We start from the raw sequence: 18557 nt of genomic DNA, 5'->3' as shown, positions 1-18557 counted from the left end.
CTTCATCCCATATTATCCTCTCTTTGACACTTTCTCCCTTTTATGCCACATATCCTCTCCTTCTTTCTGTCAAGTTCTCTTGCATGTTTTGCTGAGATTCTTAGGAGAGAAAGTTCCATTAACAGTATGATATCCTACCTCCACACAAAAAAATGTGTTACTGAGGAAATGTGAGCTGATCCCAGCAATATCAGTACCCTGGGGGAAATGAAGTTCTTCCTCCTCTGGGAAAAGTTAGGAATCTCTAGTGATAGTGGATTCTGAGTGATAGGGGAAGAACTGATCAGAAGTATGTAACTCGTAGCCTTCATTTGTTTCATGAAATGTAGAATAAGAATTATGGTTTTTGCTATTATTAACAGTTTTTAATCAGTGTCAGAAGTCAGATGTTTAATAGGTACCTCAGAAATGAAATATAAGTATACAAGTTTAGCTTTGCTGACTAGGTTAGAGCAAAGGAGCATAATCAAATTTTCTTACCAGACTATCCTGTCGTTTCTTTCCTTTTTATACCCCCCTCCCTTTTTTTTTTTGATACAAAGTCTTGCTCTGTAACCCAGGCTGGAGTGTAGTGGTACAGTCTTGGCTCACTGCAGCCTCGACCTCCCGGACTCAAGCTATCCTCCAGCCTCAGCACTCCCACTCCGAGTAGCTGGGATTACAGGTGTGTGCCACCACATTCGGCTAATGTTTTGTAATTTTTGTAGAGGCAGGGTTTTTCCATGTTGCCATGTTGCCCAGGCTGGTCTTGAACTCAAGCAATTTGCCTGCCTGGGCCTCCCAAAGTGCTGGGATTACAGGTCCGTGCCACTACGCCTGGCCTATAACATTTCTTAGGATTTATATTTCTAAGATATTTTGTGATTTACATTGTATCTTTCACAATGTATTATTTAGCCCCAGTTTATAAATGTACAAACATGCAGTTCCTTGTTTTGTTCGGGTTTTGGAAAGTAACTCAAAGTCAATGCAGAAAATGAAGAAAACAATTTTACAATAACCTCAAAAAGAATAAAACATTTAGGAATACATTTAACAAAAGAGATATAAAACTTATACTCTGAAAACTGTAAAACATTGTTGGAAGAAATTAAGGACTTAGAGAAATGGGAAGACGCCCCATGTTTATCTTCTGGAGAACTTAATATTGTTCACATATTTCCTAAGTTGATTTACATATTCAGTGGAATCCCAGCTGCCGGGTTGGCAGAAAATTTTTTGCAGAAATTGACAAGCAGATCCTGAAAATCTGTGGAAATGCAAAGTGCCCTAAATAATCAAAAGTGATTTTGAAAAGAACAAAGTTGGAGGACTCAGGCTTTATAGTAAGCTTCTTGATTTCAAACAGTACTATAAAGCTACAGTAATCAAAACAGTGTGGCACTGGCATAGGGATTGAGTTGCAAGTTATCTCAGACTCCTTTTGTCCCTGGCCTCTGAGTTATTCCAAACTGTTAACACTAATCTACTCTAGATGTTTAAGAATTTATTAAAAGTTTAGCTGATATCTTCTTGGCCCACTTATGTGGTGATCACTTCTCCCAGTGGTCTGCCAAAGGCAAAACAGTTTATGTATTCTGTTTCTCTTTGGGAGAGACTTGTCATTATATGGATTTTAAGATAACCAGTTTCCCTTGTTATCTTACAAACTCAGCTCTCTGGTAAACTCAAGAAAAGTTATGATTTTATAGATCAGCTGGTCTTTTCTCTTGTTACGGTGGGAAGAACATTCTCTTCTGCTTTCTACATCCTAAGCAGAGTGGAACTAATATGGGGTTTGGCATGTAACAGACTTAGCGCTTGGTTAAAATTGGTTTAAAGTGGGTTGAATTTACTGAATACTTATGTGCCAAGCAGTATGCTAAGCATTTGCCATATCATCTCCTTTAGTCCATGCACTTATAGTGTAGACATTGTTATTATTCCCATGTTTTACATGTAAAACTGAGGCTTAGTAGAGAAAAGGAACTGGAGTACAGGAATAAATAATAGTTTTTATTGATATTATCCAAGTCATCTTCCTCCTTCTCCCAAAAAAACTCTTGAATCCATTTTTCAACTTCTCCAAGGAAAGGAGATATATATTCCTGGCATTGCAAGTTCTTATTTTCCTCAGTTGATGGGAAAAGAGACACAGTATTAAAACCAGAGAAAGCTTGAAGGGACCTCCTTGAACTTTTGATTAACAGAGAGAGAGAGAAAAAAAAATTATCTTAAGGATCTGGTGGCTTTGGGTCATCAGCAGCGTCTAGGTTTTATAACAGGTGAATGACAGAATGACTGTCATGGCTTTGCTGCCACTTTTCACTTTCCTGTTTTCTTTCTTTTGCTTCCAGTGTGAAGTTCAACTTTTTTTATAGGGTGGTAGAATTTTAATTTGTTACCTCCTTTATTGATTCCTTCACTAGCCTGCTATATGCACATTCCTTAAGGTAGGTCTCGTGCTAAGGACATTAAGTATAACTACTTGTACCACTTAATTTGTCTCAACAAATGTCTTTGTAAGCTGTCTCCTCACCCTTTAATACATTCAACAAAAAGTGAAGTAAAAAAGGTTTTTTTATTTTTATTTTTTAATTTTCTTCATTTTTGTTCACTTCCAGAAAAGAAACTATGATATGAGCCTGGTCAGTAAGCTCAATTAAAACAAATATTATTAATTAATCTCTTCAGCTATTATCTGAGCATCAGTTTCCAAGATGTACCATTTATAACTCACCACAGTATTCAGTCTGTGTTTTCTCGTATGCTGGTTAGAGATGCAAGTTGAGTTTCATGCATTGCCTGTCTGCTGGAATTTTAACATTTCTTCAACTGTTCCATATGTATAGTATAAACTGGGTGATAAGCACCTGATCATTATTGTATCTATCAGTAGAATTAATACAGAGACTATGCCAAAGGTTGAGGAATAAGAACATGTAGAGAAAGGGAGGAGGATTGTTTATATATAGGAATATATTTTACAATAGCCAGGTTTAATGTAACCAGCACTTATGTGCTTCTTCCTTTCTAGTTATCAGGGAATACAAAGGGCAGAGAGAGCATCCAGGAACCTAGATTTGATTACTACAACCATGAAGTTCCTGATATTGACCTCAGTGATTGTGAATTCCCACATGTCATTGAAATTTATGACTTTCCCCAAGAATTTCGTACTGAAGACCTTCTACGGGTTTTCTGCAGTTATCAGTGAGTATGCAAATGATTGTGGATGTTAGGGAGTGTGAGATGAAGTCTTTAAAAAATGTTTTCTGAGAAATCATCTCTTGTTTTTCATATCCCCTGTTTTTCATATTTTAGCATCAGGCTGGTTTATTGTCTTTTCCAGGTCCAGTAGAAACTTTCTATATTAAACTACTGTTCTAAGTTCCTTAAAAATGTCAGATAGCCTTTCTAGCCCCCATTTTAGCATTTAAGAAGACTGTCATCAGTGATGACTTCATGGTGCATTTAGTCCATTGATATTTATTGTAATTGTTGATATATTTGGATGTATTGTCAAATTGCTTGCCATCTTTATGTGTTTACTTGTCCCATCTTTTTCTTTCTTGCCGCCTTTTGGGGTCACTGCAGCCTCAACTTCCTGGGCTCAAGCAATCCTCCCAGCTTAGCTTCCCAAGTAGCTGGGACCACAGGTGTGTGTCACCATGCCCGACGAATTTTTGTATTTTTTTTGTAGAGACAGGATTTCACCATGTTGCTGGGTTAGTTTCAAACTCCTCCACTTAAGCCATCTGCCTACTTCAGCCTCCCAAAGTGCTGGGATTAGAAGTGTGAGTTACCACGCCTGGCCTCAACTAAGTTTTTACAGACACAATAACTCTTCTTTTTTATGCTCTGCACCTGTTTCATTGGTTTAATTTTATTTAATTCCATGGTGAAAATATCAACTCACACTGATATAAGTGGGTTTGAGAACACTTGCCCTAACCCTTGGTGTGTGTATAGCTGATACTTATATAGGAGACGTTAAAAGAGTTAGAAGTATATACCTCTGTATATTTAGCTTACAAGAAAAAATAAGCTTCAGGAATAAAGAGATGATAATCTAGAAAGAAAGTTATTAAGAAGATTTTCAGGGTCTGGAAGAAAATCAGTATCAAGAAGGATTATACTTTAATGTTTCAGTCCTGATATTTAAAATGAACCAGGTCTGTAGTGTGATATAACAAATTTAAATTTAAAATTCACCTTGAATATGTAAGATTCTGTTATAAGTCAGAGTATAGCCCTTAACTTTCTCTTAAAGGATAAGTAAATATTTTAGACAGCTCTGCCATTGTTAAACAGAAGCAAGCAAAAACAGCACATAAATGAGCATGGCTGTAAACTAAAACTTTATTTATAAGAACAAGTGTTGTGTTTTCATATGAAGTTCTAGAACAGGCAAAACCAGCAGCCATGTACTTGTTTAATCAGTTAAACGTAATTCGGCGGGGAGCATCAGTTCTATAACTAACAGAAAGAAAGGGTGAATGGATCCTGGAGGACAGTTAATCTCTGCCATAAACTTTAAATGTAGAGTGTGTAGGTCAGTCTTATTTATTAGAATTAGGTTTAGATCCAGTATCAGAACCTGTTCAACATAAAATTCATAATAGATTTTTTAAAAGCAGTCAGAGGGATCCAATCCCATTAGAACTACCTTAGACTGTCATAAATGATGATTCATAAAACCAAGGATCATTTTGTTGATGTCTAGAATTTCGTGAAGATTAGTTAACTCTTATAAAACTATTTACTTCCCTTTGCTTTGTTTCTTGATAATCTCACCTGCAAGACCATTTTTCTATCAAACTTAAAAACATTCTCCAAAGAGAAAAATTTTAAAGGGTTATGAAATTTTGAGGTAGAAAAGGCCCTCTGGAACCCATCTGTGATTTATAAAAATGAAAAAAAAAAAGGTCATGGTGCAAAAGCCTGTAATAATGCCTGCGAGTCAAATTACAGAGTCAGCTTCATGTTTTAATCACCATCTTCATCAATATTAATATTGATGAACATTGCTATTAATAATAAAAGTAATGAACACCATTAATTTATTAGATGCCCATGAAGTGCTCAACACCATCTTCTTTGCCTTGTCATGGATGATCTCATTTCCATTTTCACAACAGCTCTGTGGGGGACATACTTTGCTCATTTTTACAGATGAGCCAACCTAGCTTCAAGAGAGGTTAAACTTGCCCAAGGTCTCAAGGTGGCAGAACCCTGAGTCCATGAGCATTTTTAAGCTCTTAGCTGAAAAATATAACTGTTATGTCATCATCCTGACATTCCTTGTGCTCACTAGGTAGCTCTTCTCCAAAATAAAAGTGTTTCTGTAGTACTTAAATGTTCATTCTTTTGATCGTTTCTAATCTGGTCTGATATTTCTCTTATCATGATTTCTTTCATCCTGAATTTTTCTGACTTTGCCACACAATTCTTTCCTGTATTTTTATTTTTTTAACCTCCCTTCTGCAACAAGTGAAGAACAGATCAGCCTCTCTGATTATAGTTGCCCCCTTTTTTCCCCATTACTTGACTTTTTAAAAAAAAAATTGAACGACATCTTGCAGTATAATCTCCCCTACCCCATTCTCGCATTCTGTTTCTGTCTCTGTCCTCAAGGACAGAGTTTACATTTGCATTAAATCCAGGTGACCTTCCCTGCCTACCTACTCTTCTTATATTCTAACCCTCCTCTGCTTCCTCTTTCCATTTCTTCTCATTCCCTGCCCATAAGAATGTCTCTTGTAAATAGTGCATTAAATACTTCACATCCCCAAGGGACGTGTGAGGATTAATTAGTTGATGTCTATAAAATGGCTGAGAACGTAAAATACTCCTGGGTAGTTCTTTATGATGGTATTATTGCTTTTAAAATTCAATGGCTTCTTCTGTCCTCCAAGCTGTTTTTGGTGTCATTATCCCCATTCCACCTGTGCACTCGTTGAGTGTTTCTATCTTGTGAAATGCTTTATGAGATTCTATTTGTGAGATGTTTCATAAAAGTAAATTTTATTTTAGGAAATAAAATTTTTTTTGTGTGTTGCAGAAAGAAAGGATTTGATATTAAATGGGTGGATGATACACATGCCCTAGGAGTATTCTCCAGTCCAATTACAGGTATTCACCCAATGGCTTTCAATCTTCCTTTCTTATTGTTCATTTTCTCATGCTACTTTTTCTATTTCCCTTCTATTTGAGAAAGTTGGCATTTTATTCAGCCAGTGTAGGTAATAGGACAGATAGTGGTTTTTTTGAAGTAAGATACTTTGGTACCCATTCTCCTCTTTATGTTAGTCCAGTGGTATTTGGAGAGATAGAGTCAACACCTTTCAAGGTTATTTGTACACATAACTGTCATGATAGTACATAAACAGATTAAGATAGAGATTGAAGAATCCAATGGGGCTAACTCTTACAATACTGGTGATTTTTTTTTCCCCATCCCAGACAAGTGAATTTAAGTAACACTTTAACCTGTCTAGTGAGAAGTTATAATACATACTCTCTGAATATATGATTGGGCCTTTTTACATACATCATTGGCCTCATGACAGATCTGATGCAGAGGCATTCAAAGAAAATAGAGATATTAAAATGTTAGTTCCTGTCTGAACCACCTAGAATATGGGTCTGCAAAATTATTATATAAAGGACCAAACGGTAAAAACAGTATTTTAGGCTTTGTGAAGCATCAGTCTCTGTCACTACTTAACTCTGCTGTTGGAGCAAGAAACCAGCCATAGACAATATACAAGCCAAATGGGCATGGCTCTGTTTCAGTAAAATAATAAAATTACTTTGTAAATAAATATAAAAACAGGTGGTTGGCTGCATTTGGTCACAGAGCCATAGTTTGCTGATACCTGATCTAAAATAATTACTGCCTCTAGATCTTAGTCTCTTTTGCTTGCTTTGAAAAAAAAAAGCATGACATCTAGGAAATACTAAGAGCCATCCCTAGTTGTTCCTTTGCATCACTGTACTTCATGTCTTCTGCTTCCTTTTATTCCTCTTTGCAGCTCGTGATGCGTTGGGTATTAAACACACCATGGTGAAGATTCGTCCCTTGTCACAGGCCACAAGAGCAGCCAAGGCCAAAGCTAGAGCTTATGCTGGTGAGTCTATAATCTCAGGGTTTTTTCTTGCTGATGGTGGTATTATTATTCTTTCCAGCAGTTTTATAGCATCCAGACATCTAAAGACATATCACTTTTATTTTTAGTGTTAAAAGAAGTATGTTTTTAAGAAAAAATAAATAAAAGAGAAATGACCATGTTGGAAATATGGCATCTGAGTGGCCACTTGGAGAGTCTGAGAACTAACGGCAGGCAATGCAGCAACCAGTTTCTGATGACATCCCTACCTAGTTTACCTCTGTGTTTAACTGCCTGATAGAGTCACTGTAAGATACTGTGTTAATGCAGATAATGAAGCCAGGGTTGTTTGTGCTTTGCCATGTTAATTTTCTCTGATCGTCATCTATCAGGCTTGTATTAATTACTGCTGATGCAGCCCTTGTTAGTCTATTTTGTATGTTAATTACTGAGTTAAATCACTTGAAGCTGGAGTGCTCTCTCTTCTTTACTCCCTCCTACTCCCTTCCTTTCTTCCATTCAGAGTTCCTCCAGCCAGCAAAGGAGCGTCCTGAGACTTCAGCAGCCCTAGCCAGAAGGTTAGTCATCAGTGCCCTTGGGGTTCGAAGTAAGCAGAGCAAAACCGAACGAGAAGCAGAGCTCAAGAAACTGCAAGAAGCCAGAGGTGAGCTGAAAGGATGGCGTTCTTCTCTAGTCCCTTTACAGCTCACTATAAGGCGTGTGTTTAAAAAAAAAAAAAGAATGAAGCCCATTCCATTTTGTCATTTCCTAGAAGCCTCCTAAGTGTGTAGAAAGTCTCATGCCTTACGTTCAGGAGAAGACGTTTCAGGATTTGTCTGCCTGTTTCACACACCAAGACGTCCTAATCCACGCTCCTACTGTTGTTTTCCAAGAGATATGTTTGGTCTTCTCAGCCCATCCATGGCTTTTCCTACAGTTTTTCTCTGAGAAAAATTTTCCTGTGAAAACTTACAGTGTCCTAGGCAGAAAACATTTGCTATGGTTTTACTGGGCCACGATTGCCATGATATTGCCCTAATGTTATCAAATGGTTTAGATCTGAGGTAGAAGACAAATTTAGGAAAAACCAGCAACTGACATTGATGATAACAACTGTAGGAGGTATTTTTGTCTTTTTAAGGCAGTCCTGAGTGGCTCCATTAGAGTACATCTAGATTTACCTGTCTTCTGATTATTTTCCATTATCCAAGCGTTCTCAGAAAAATATTTCCCCTGATCCACAAGCAGAATTTTTATTTTCTTATAGTTTGGGGTTGAAGTTAAAATCTCTCTGTCTCCTCTACAGGCTGTTGAATTGTATGTAAAGGCTTGGGACTCTGGTGTGGCCCTTAATTACTTTTTATCAACCTTCAGGCTTTAGACAGTCTCATTGCCTTAGCCCACAATCCCTGGAATCTGTGAAGGCAATTTATTCTGAAAACTCCACTTACCGAAAAGTAACTTCATTTTTCCATTAAACGAATTGAAGTTTCAAACTCCTTGTTTATTGCTGGCCTAACAAGGCCATTAATACTTCCTATCCTCTCTGCTTTGGTGATAGCAGGCAGCTTGCAGACTCTCAGCTGCACTGGCCAGATAACCAGTGACAGAGTGTGTCATGGCAAGTGCTAGAGTTTCAGAGTTGAACCCAACTAATTTTTGAAACCTTAATGACTATAATGAGGCAGTTTTGATGTTTTCCAATCATTGTTTACTCAAAGGCCTTCTACGGACTATAGAAACATAACTGGGTTCCTTGGGTTTTTATAGATGGCAATAACAGAACTAGATTGAAGATGAATGTGCAGTGTCCTTAACCCTTTGTTAATTGGTTGTCTCTGAAGAAAATGATTTCTGTGTGATGACAGTGATATCTATAAAAAGGGATATGACTCCCTTTGCCATGTTATCATCCTTCTCTGTGGGTGTATATCACCTGTATCTCTACAGATCCTGCAACAGTGGTTTTGCGTGGATATCATCTTGAGTATTCCCTTTTCTTTCTCTAGGCGCATCAGCATGCAGCTCCACTTGAAGTATTTGTTTTAAATGTCTGGCTATACAAAGGACATTTCAGTGATGCAATTAAAATTGAGACTGTTGACTAAGTGGGTACTCTATTGCTTTCCTAAAGAAGGCCTTTATTTGTGAATAGAGACCCACTGTGATAAGTTCCTCCTACCTATTGGTGCTGAGGCTGTATGGATTATAGAGGACTCTTCCTTTATTATGCTCCAGAGTGCTACCATTCTTTGTATCTGAGGAAATGCATCTAGAAAATTTCCTGATGTATCTCTTTCTGGCCTCTTTCTGTGTTGGGCAGATACTTATATGCTTGCCTGCATGGAGCCCAGGCTTTAAAGATTTTTTTTTCGGTAGAAACTTTACTGTTTTAGGTATTAGACTCTGGAATCGCACTTCCTGGGTCCACATCTTAGGTCTGCCATTTACTGTCTCTGTGACCTTGAGAGGGTAGGTAAGTAACTTACTTACTCTCTGGAGGCCTCTGTTTTTTCAGACTTAAATGGAACTCAAGCGAGTTAATCCATGAAGGATACTTAGTCATCTTCAAAAAACCATAGGTACTCTCTTGCTCCTGTTTCTGCAGGCCTATAATGAGTTATATGATAAGTGTTAGCTGCTATTGTTTTTGTTAGTAATAATAGTAGTATCATTATATGGTGAATCCAGCACAGATTTCAGTGCATACTTTTGTCATTAATTACTCTTTTTATTTTAAAATTCCTATAATCGTCTATTAGCTCCATGTGGCATTCACTGAGCACCTGCCCTGTGCAAAGCATTGTGTTCCCTATTTAGGAGAATTAGAAAGGTGGCAAGATTTTGTTCCTCTCCTTAAGCCTTACAATCTAGTGGAGATAATCTGCCTTGAGTAGGGAAGAAAATATGTTCCTCTTTTGGGCATTTTAAGCAGTTGTTTTTCCTCTCACTTCAGTTCTGTAGATTTTAAGATTAAAAACCATAAATGATTTTTGTTGATTAAAAGGACAGGAAGGAAACTCCATCATAACTTACAGGTTATGATGATTCTGTGTTATGATAACTCTGTGACCAATGATACCATCTTGAGTTTAGAGCTGACCCAGAGAAGTTAAGTAACTGGCCTAAAGTCACCCAGCTGGTAAACTGAAAGAGAAGGCATCTGAATCTAGGTACCGCTGATTAATAAAACCCATGCTTCTTCTGTAATACTGTAATCCCTCTTGAAGGACTTTTGGAGTTACTGACATTTTTTCCCAGAAAAAAATACTTACATAAAACATTTTTTAAAGTCTCCAGGAATAAAATATGACAAACTTCTTTATTATCTGTACCAATGGTTAGCAGCTTTTCACTCTCAGAAAAATCTTCCTTAGGTCTGACTTAAATCTGCATGATAGTTTAAACCAGTGTCCTCTTGTTTTTTCCTTAGTAGAAATAGAGAATATCTGTGTACCGTTTTGTTCTAACAACTTTAACTATAAAGATCAGGGGCAGATTGTTTAGAAATGAGGAAATCTGGGCTCTAATAGAGCTTTTGCCATTACCTAGCTGTGTGGCCATGGGCGAGTCAGATACCTCTCTGCACCCCCTGGTTTCCAGCAAAGTGCAAGTACTCCTCAGCCTACCTAATCATGGAGAATGTTTTGAGCACAGAATAAGTTAACATATGTAAAAATGTTTGGTAAAGTGCTTTACAAATTCAGGATACGATTATTAATATGACTGTTAAGAATTTAATGTTCATTATAATATGAGCTTGTAATAACAAATATGTATTATATACTGCTACTCTCCATCCATTACACATGGCAGATATTGTTAAATCAGTCATGACATTCTTGGTGAGTTTTACATGACCATTGCCAAGGGATCAGAATTAGCATGGGAATTGAAATCTGTATATCTTCCTGTTATAATATGCTATGATAATCTCCCAGCCTTTCTTTCTCCCACTTGAATAGTTCTGCTGTCTGGCAACAGTGCCTGGTACATAAAAAGACGCTCAATACATGTTCATTGACCAAATACATGGATGACATTGGTTACTCTAATTTTTCTTTGTAAATCTTGACTCTATTCTGAATGCTAAGCCCTCCATGTTTTTCTTTATAAAACCTAGAGTGTGAAACCTTCCTAATTCATGAATTTTGAATTCGTGATTTTGAGTTTTAAGTACTTTTCTGCTACATTTTTCACTCTACTTTGATTATTTATTTATTGAGACAAGGTCTCACTTTGTCACCCAGACTGGAGTGCAGTGGCACGATCACAGCTCTCTGCAGCCTCAACCTCCCAGGTGCAAGCAATCCTTTCACCTCAGCCTCCTGAGTAGCTGGGGCTACAGGCATGTGCCACCATGCCGGCTAATTTTTTCCTTTTTGTAGTGATAGGGTCTCTCTATGTTGCCTAGGCTAGTCTCAAACTCTTGGACTCAAGTGATCTTCTGCCTTGGCCTCCCAAAGTGCTGGAATTACAGACCTGAGCCACTGTGCCCAGCCTAAAACCACATTTTAAAGACGAAACTCAGGGCTGAGCATGGCGGCTTACTCCTGTAATCCCAGCATTTTGGGATGCTGAGGCAGGCGGATCATCTGAGGTCAGGAGTTTGAGTCCAGCCTGGCCAACATGGTGAAACCCTGTCTCTACTAAAAATAGAAAAATTAGCCGGGTGTGGTGGCATGCACCTGTAGTCCCAGCTACTCAGGAGGCTAAGGCAGGAGAATCACTTGAACCTGAGAGGCAGGCGGAGGTTGCAGTGAGCCGAGATTGCGCCATTGCACTCCAGCCTGGGCAACAGAGCAAGACTCTATCTCAAAAAAATAAAAAACAAAATAAAGACCAAACTCAGGAATGTATATACAATTTTCCCATGTTCCACTCATACAAATATTTGATTCCCACCTAAAACTGGACATAGATATCATTACCTTTCAGAATAAGCTACCTTCTTACTTTCAAAGCCCGCTACAATTTTATTTATTTTCATTTTATTCTTGAAGGTAGGTGATTAATTGGCTGGTTCTGAAAGCCCATCTTTTGGGTCACAGGCCTGAAAGGCAAAGTAAGTAAATAGTAATCTGCTTACCTAGTTTAATTAATTAAATCACAAAGAACTTCAAACCATCTCTATAAGATAGTAATAAATTTAATCATAGTTGATACCTTATGAAAACCCTTTTTAGACTTTCCATTACTCTGCCTTAAAGGGCAGTGCGGCATTGCTGATTCATAATCTAGGTCTTAGGGTATTTTCTTGGTGTCTTTTCTCCCCTGATGTCTGAAGTTCATTTCTAACTACATTTTTTTTTTTTCATTTTAATGCGACTTTTTTTCTGTGATGTAGCATTTACTCATTTTTTGGTGTCAATTGCTGTTTATTAAACCTACTACCTTTGCCTAGATCAGAGATGAAAATGTTAACCTAGGACTAACTAACTGACCAGGTCACCAGCTGTTGCTAAAATAAATAGTACATGGTTCCTTGTGTTGACACTTAATACATTGATAATTATTCCACACTCTAGAGTTAAATGCCCCCTTATTGGATTCAGACTGTATTTTTCCATATATTATGATTATATAAATATTTGGTAAACTTAAAATCTAAAACTTTGCTAAAATTAAGAGGTTAGATTACTTCTCCTTGAGCTACTACATCTGTCCCTCTATAAAAGAAGGGAATAAGATTCGTTTGACCAGACGTGTTCTTCACGAAGCATGTTGTCTCTTGTTCTGTAGGTGACTACAGTAGATTTTGTGATTATTCTTCATAGACCTAGACCTAGAAGTAAATTTTGAAAGTCTTTAATTTACATCCTCTGTCTTTGCCTTTTTTAAAACATGACACCAAACTGGCCCTTTTACAATCTTCAGTGCTTCACATTCTCTTATGTAAAGTCTTGACTGCACTGTGATTGCAGGCAGCTCATTTAATATAGTCATTTCTGTTGATTGATTTATTATATTGGAGAATGAAAGTTTTCAGGGCCAGCCGATGTGAATGTTTTAGGTCAATCACTTTGTGCTGAATTTTCTATTTTTTCTTAATTCCTTGCCCTCATGTCTACTGTTGGGCTTTCTCTTGATTGATTCTTTTAATTATTGGAGGTCAAGTTAGTAGGAGCTTTCTTTCATGCAGTTTATCAGCTATTATCTGCTTTCCTTTCTCTTTAATAAAGGGACATGTTTCTTTGTCTTTCTGTTCATATAGTTTTTTTCGTATTTTTTCCCTTGTAGATATTTCAGATGTCAGGATAGTAGAAGGTGTGTTGGTGAAGAATTAAGGATCTGGGTCCTAGATTCAGTTCTTTCACTGGCTGTGTAACCTTAGGCAAGTCATTTCAGCTCTCCGAGCTTCTGTTTCCTTGTCTTTAAAATAAAGAAATTATTATTTCCTATCCTGACCTACATTTCTCTATTCTATTCATGTTCTTGTATTTCTAAATTTACACCTCCCATTTTCACTATTTCTTTGTGCTTCTCAATTTGTCTTCCTACTCCTACTAGTTTTTTCATATGGCTTACCATTAGAATCTACTTACTTTTATTAGAAAGTGTTAGGAAATGTTTCAGGCCGGGTACAGTGGCTCATGCCTATAATCCCAGCACTTTGGGAGGCTGAGGCGGGCAGATTACCTGAGCTCAGGAGTTCAAGACCAGCCTGGCTAGCATGGCGAAACCGTGTCTCTACTACAAATACAAAAAAATTAGCCGGGCATGGTGGCACATGCCTGTTACTCAAGAGCTGCTCAGGAGGCTGAGGCACGAGAATCGCTTGAACCCAGGAGGCGGAGGTTGCAGTAAGCCAAGATCACACCACTGCACTCCACCCTGGGTGACAGAGTGAGACTCCATCTCCAAAAAAAAAAAAAAAAAAAAAAAAAAATTCAGAATTCTGAACTTTCCAGATTTTAGAAAGCTAATATGGTATCTCTGTCTTATAACACCAGAATCAAGACATATTAATATTTCTGCAGCAGAGTGTGTGACTGTTCACATTAAATGGGATATGTTAAGACTATAAATGGCTTCGTATCCTTTCAGGTTAGATTTGCCTCCATCAATTAATTTTGGCCCCAAGCTTTAAAGAAAGCAATAACTTTGTTTTCAGAATTGTTTTGATTTTGGAATTGTGTGTTATGGGCAGTCATATTTTTCTACTGCTCTTGGATCTCTTCCGTCTTCTCATATTACTCTTATGATTTAAGTTTCACACCTTATTGAAAAATTGGAGTTCTAATAATTTACTTTTCTGGTTTCTTCATTTTTCCTTGGGATATAGAACCAGATTTTGATTGCTTTCATCCATTGCCTTTAGATCCCCTCCTAACTTCTCCATGTTTGTAAGAATCAAGACCATGCTGCCTTCCTAAGAAATTCTGGAGTCCTTTAGACCAGCCAGTTATCCTTTGTGTCTCCTAGGGAACCCCAGTGCAGTTCAAGCCTGCCTCAGTTCCAAGGCACTCTACCAGCCTTCATTCAGTTTGCAATTTGCAGACCACTGTTTTTTGGCTCAACTTTGCTGCTATATTCAGATAATGCCACAAGATGGTGCCCAAATAGCAGTGAATTTCTTTTTCTCATATTTCCAAGTGCCAGTCAGCTTCATAACCAACTTCTTTGCCCTTAAAGTATAGTCAGATATAGGGTAGGAATGTTGTAAGGGATTCTGCTGATGAGGAAAGATATATCAGAATAGCAAGTGTTTATTCTAAATTCATCTCGATTTCTGTAATCTCCCTGATTCATGACTTGCTGAATCTTATACAGGCATTATCAATTTGGAACAATAAGAAGGAAACATTTAGGCTTACCATCTATCATGTAGGCTTATCACCATTTTATGGTTTCAAGATAAATGACTAGCCATGCAATTGGAACTGGTATTGTGGCACCTAAAGGAGTGCTTGAGTCACCAGACTGTTGTATGGTCCGTATTTTCTCAGACCTTGGTGAAAGTGTTAAATGGAGAACCAAGCTTCCATATTAAAAATTGAAGATAGATTATCCAAATTTGTATATTTTTTGTTTTTAGAAATAGTTTTAGTTTTCCATATTGTAATTGTATATTCCAGAAGATTTCTGGCTCCTGGAAGTGCTCTGAAAATACTGAAATTTGGTTTACCTCTGAAATATTTTTTCAATAAAGTTGTAGAGGGGAGATATGAGTAAAGCCCAGGGGCTACCATTTCCATTTAAGCAACAAAATAGAATATCAATACATATCCTTGATACCTATTGAAATATTTATAAAGATCAGTAAGCTGAGAATAATGGGCAATTGTGTTGAAGCACTAAACATATTTGAAAAGTAGAATTTAAATATGTATTAGCAAGACTGGAATCTGAGTCCTACTAGATTCTGATTTATTCCATATACTTCTATTAGCCTCAGATATTTTTTATTATATAGTAATAAATGTAATGACTTATAGTAGTATCATTTTCACTTACAAAGCACTTAGGAAGTTAAAGGAATTAACTCTTGGAATCAGGTAAGAGAGACCAGGATATCCACTTGTCTCATGATGAAAGTTTGCCTTGTAATTTGGATTAAGGGAAAGTCATTGATTATATGAAATAGACAACCATGGTTAACACTGCTCTTATTTACAGAGAGAAAGCGGTTGGAAGCCAAGCAACGAGAAGACATCTGGGAAGGCAGAGACCAGTCTGCAGTTTGAACATCACTCAATGAAAAGGATAATTCCATGAATCAGAAAATGTTTCCATAGTCTTCAGATAAGAGGATCCTTCCAGAGCTCTGTGTACATGCAGATGTGCATGTTAAAGAGATAAAGTGATCGAGACAAGGACTGACTGGGTATAGAAGGAAGACAGACTCCTGTCTTTACTCCTAAATGCAGTGCTTTGGAATCACCCTACTATGATGGGCATAGTAGGGAGCCATCAACTAGGAAGAAACGTGGGAGATGTGAATTCCAGGAGTCCCCTGGACAGGGCAAGTCATGTTAGTGTGGGTCACACTTCCAAGATATTTAAAGCAAATGCAAAATAGAGCAGAGGATTCAAACCGCAAGAACGGGAGATTTAGGCCATGCAAAGGCAGAGCATTCCTTAGTACCTCACAAAACAGAATAATACTGAAGGCAGAGTAGGGGGTGGATAGAGAGTGGTTAGTACAAAGAGACAGAACAATGTCTGGTTTACTTGGCCTACACAGAATCTACACTGCTGGTTCCAGCACTCCAAAGTTGGTGAACTACAGGAGATGTGGGTAGTTAGACTTCAAAGTTTATACTGAGCTCAGTGCCTGGGACCGTTCCAGCCGTACTGCAGCCAGGGGGGACGCCAGCTTCATTCCTCAGAGTAAACCAACCTTGGGAGCTGTGTGCCAGTTCCAGTGTAAGCAGTAATACCATGTTGTAAGAGCGGACATTAAAGCCCATTTTATGACATATCACTGTGGCGTTTGTTGGGTTTTGTCATTCCAACAAGAAATAGGAGAGGAGCTTTCTTCTTATCCTCATGCCTATAATGCTGTGCATAGGTTAAATGGATCTGTTGTTTTTCTTGAATCCCAGTGAGTAGAGAATTGATCATCTCTCTGCCTCAGTATACTACAAAAGTGATTATCCTGGGACTGGTATCTGGTAGCTCCTCTCCCCTTCATATCTTCCTTGTGCACCCTCATTCCAACCTTTTTCTTGCCTTCTGCCATCTCTGCAACTCTGATACCCTGAAGAAGACATGTGGCACGCCAGCGTGTTCTTGGTATGATCTTCTCAACCTATGCCAGAGGTACTTGGCAAGCAGTACCAGACCATCCATTACGATGACAAGCAGCCAGGATAAAATAAACACCTCTGGGCACTGAGAGATTTCCTAAAGGATGTGGACAAGTCAAAGCCATCAACTCAGGCTTTGTCCATCTCATATCTGCATTCTCAGTGTTTTTGGAAAGTAGTTCCGTGCTGAAGAAATGGTAGCACTAGACCTTAGGGTGCCGAGGTGGCAAGAAATAGTGGCTCATTGTGCTTTCAACTAGGGCAACAGCCTCATGTTTTAATGATTTAGTGCCCATGACAATGATGGATTATTAGCATTATCTAGAACATGGTGGAGTAGGGCTCTATTCAGATGTTTCTCAAATGACACTAGCCTTGGATCTTGATCCTTACCCAACTATGCCTGCTGCTATTGAGATATTATAGCCCTTCTCCCAGTTCCTCAGCATTGTTTTCCTCATTCGGGTCGGTTCTACTAGTGTCCTTTGTTCATGTTCAGTGACTCCATTCCAGATTTAAAGTTGTTCTCTTGACCCTCTCCACTAATACTTTGTCCAGGTGCCCCTCTCTTTGGCTTTTAGCAACAAGACTTCTGCTCTTTGTCTTTATGGAACAGACTTCTCTAAGATAGTTCTGTTTGAACAGTACGGCCCCATTTGAAAGGAAATGCAGGGAATTGTAGCCTGACTTCATACTGAATGGTATACCTCTGAGTTATACCTTTGCTCTGTTTTGATTCTTCAAGGCCAAGAGTGACCTTGGGCAGTACAAAAGAGATGACTACTCCTGTCACTTGTCTGTGAGGATGCCTCTTTCTGGCTACACTTTAGCTTTTAAAGGCATTGTTAGTGGTAACATATAGCCCCATGTTTATTTCCCAGTTTTCTTGTAATCTTCATAATTTCAGTAACTTACTTTGGTTCTCATTCTAATGCTGTATGCTAGTAGTCTGTCCTGTTTTTCAGCCAGTAGTCAGCCACCTCTTTCAGATTTATCCTTATAACCAGACCCAGAGAAAGGATTTTTTTTTTTCACCTACACTTGAAAATTATGGAGTGTTGCTGCTTCTACCATTAGTAGAGAATGTGCTTTTTAGTTACATTATTCAAGCAGTTGGGATTGATGTATGCGAGCTGGAGGTAAGAGCTCCTGCTGTGACCCAGCACAGACTGTATTGAGCTTTTCCAGATGGGAAATAAATCCTTGGGCACATCCAAGCCATGCTTTCTCAAGATGAGTTAGCTGGAGAGCACCCTGTAGCTGCCACTGGCGCCCTTGTTAAATACTCAGGAAGATAGCTAATGTACTCTGCTGTGCATATGTGTTGAACATCCAAATCTCAGGATTACCTGGAATTTAGAGAAAAGTACATTTCCCATGAGTTCTGATATGCTCTTCATAGAGTGAAAGTCTTTGTAGAATAAAGGTTAAGTTAGGCTTCTGAAGAGTAAGCTGACATTCTTAGCACCTTAGTGTCTCTGAGGCTAAAGTATGCTGAGGTGAAAGTCTTCTGACATTTTTGGTTCTGCCTGGAATTTGGTGGTTGGTATTCTGCTAACATTCCTCATCTAGTTATAAGTCATGCCAGCCACCAGTCTTCCCATGTCCTTCCCTTTCAGCTCAGAGTTGTAACAGCACAACCCTTGTATGGCCTTTTCCAAGAATTAGAACTGACTGCACCTATCAAACGTGTGATGTGGCAGCAAGGCCGAGA

At 38.2% G+C, this 18557-nt stretch overlaps 1 protein-coding gene across 4 annotated transcripts in view; it reads left to right on the top strand.

Annotated features, from left to right (window-relative positions):
- R3HCC1L (R3H domain and coiled-coil containing 1 like) overlaps window positions 1–16518 on the top strand; it is a 103901-nt gene extending 87383 nt beyond the window's left edge. For 3 of the 4 annotated variants that reach the window (XM_021943565.2, XM_003919623.5, XM_021943567.1), the window contains 5 exons: window positions 3017–3192; window positions 6044–6114; window positions 7017–7112; window positions 7615–7755; window positions 15711–16518. In XM_021943565.2, the coding sequence (XP_021799257.1) occupies window positions 3017–3192; window positions 6044–6114; window positions 7017–7112; window positions 7615–7755; window positions 15711–15778 (552 nt within the window). In that variant the 3' untranslated portion in view covers window positions 15779–16518. Of the gene's footprint in view, window positions 1–3016; window positions 3193–6043; window positions 6115–7016; window positions 7113–7219; window positions 7756–15710 lie in introns of those variants that run through there. The other variant, XM_021943566.2, reaches the window with a different exon arrangement.
- The last annotated feature ends 2039 nt before the right edge of the window (window positions 16519–18557 follow it).

The sequence above is a fragment of the Papio anubis genome, chromosome 11 (assembly GCF_008728515.1).
Source record: "Papio anubis isolate 15944 chromosome 11, Panubis1.0, whole genome shotgun sequence".
Taxonomy (NCBI): domain Eukaryota; kingdom Metazoa; phylum Chordata; class Mammalia; order Primates; family Cercopithecidae; genus Papio; species Papio anubis.
This window is presented reverse-complemented; position numbering and strand designations above follow the sequence as displayed.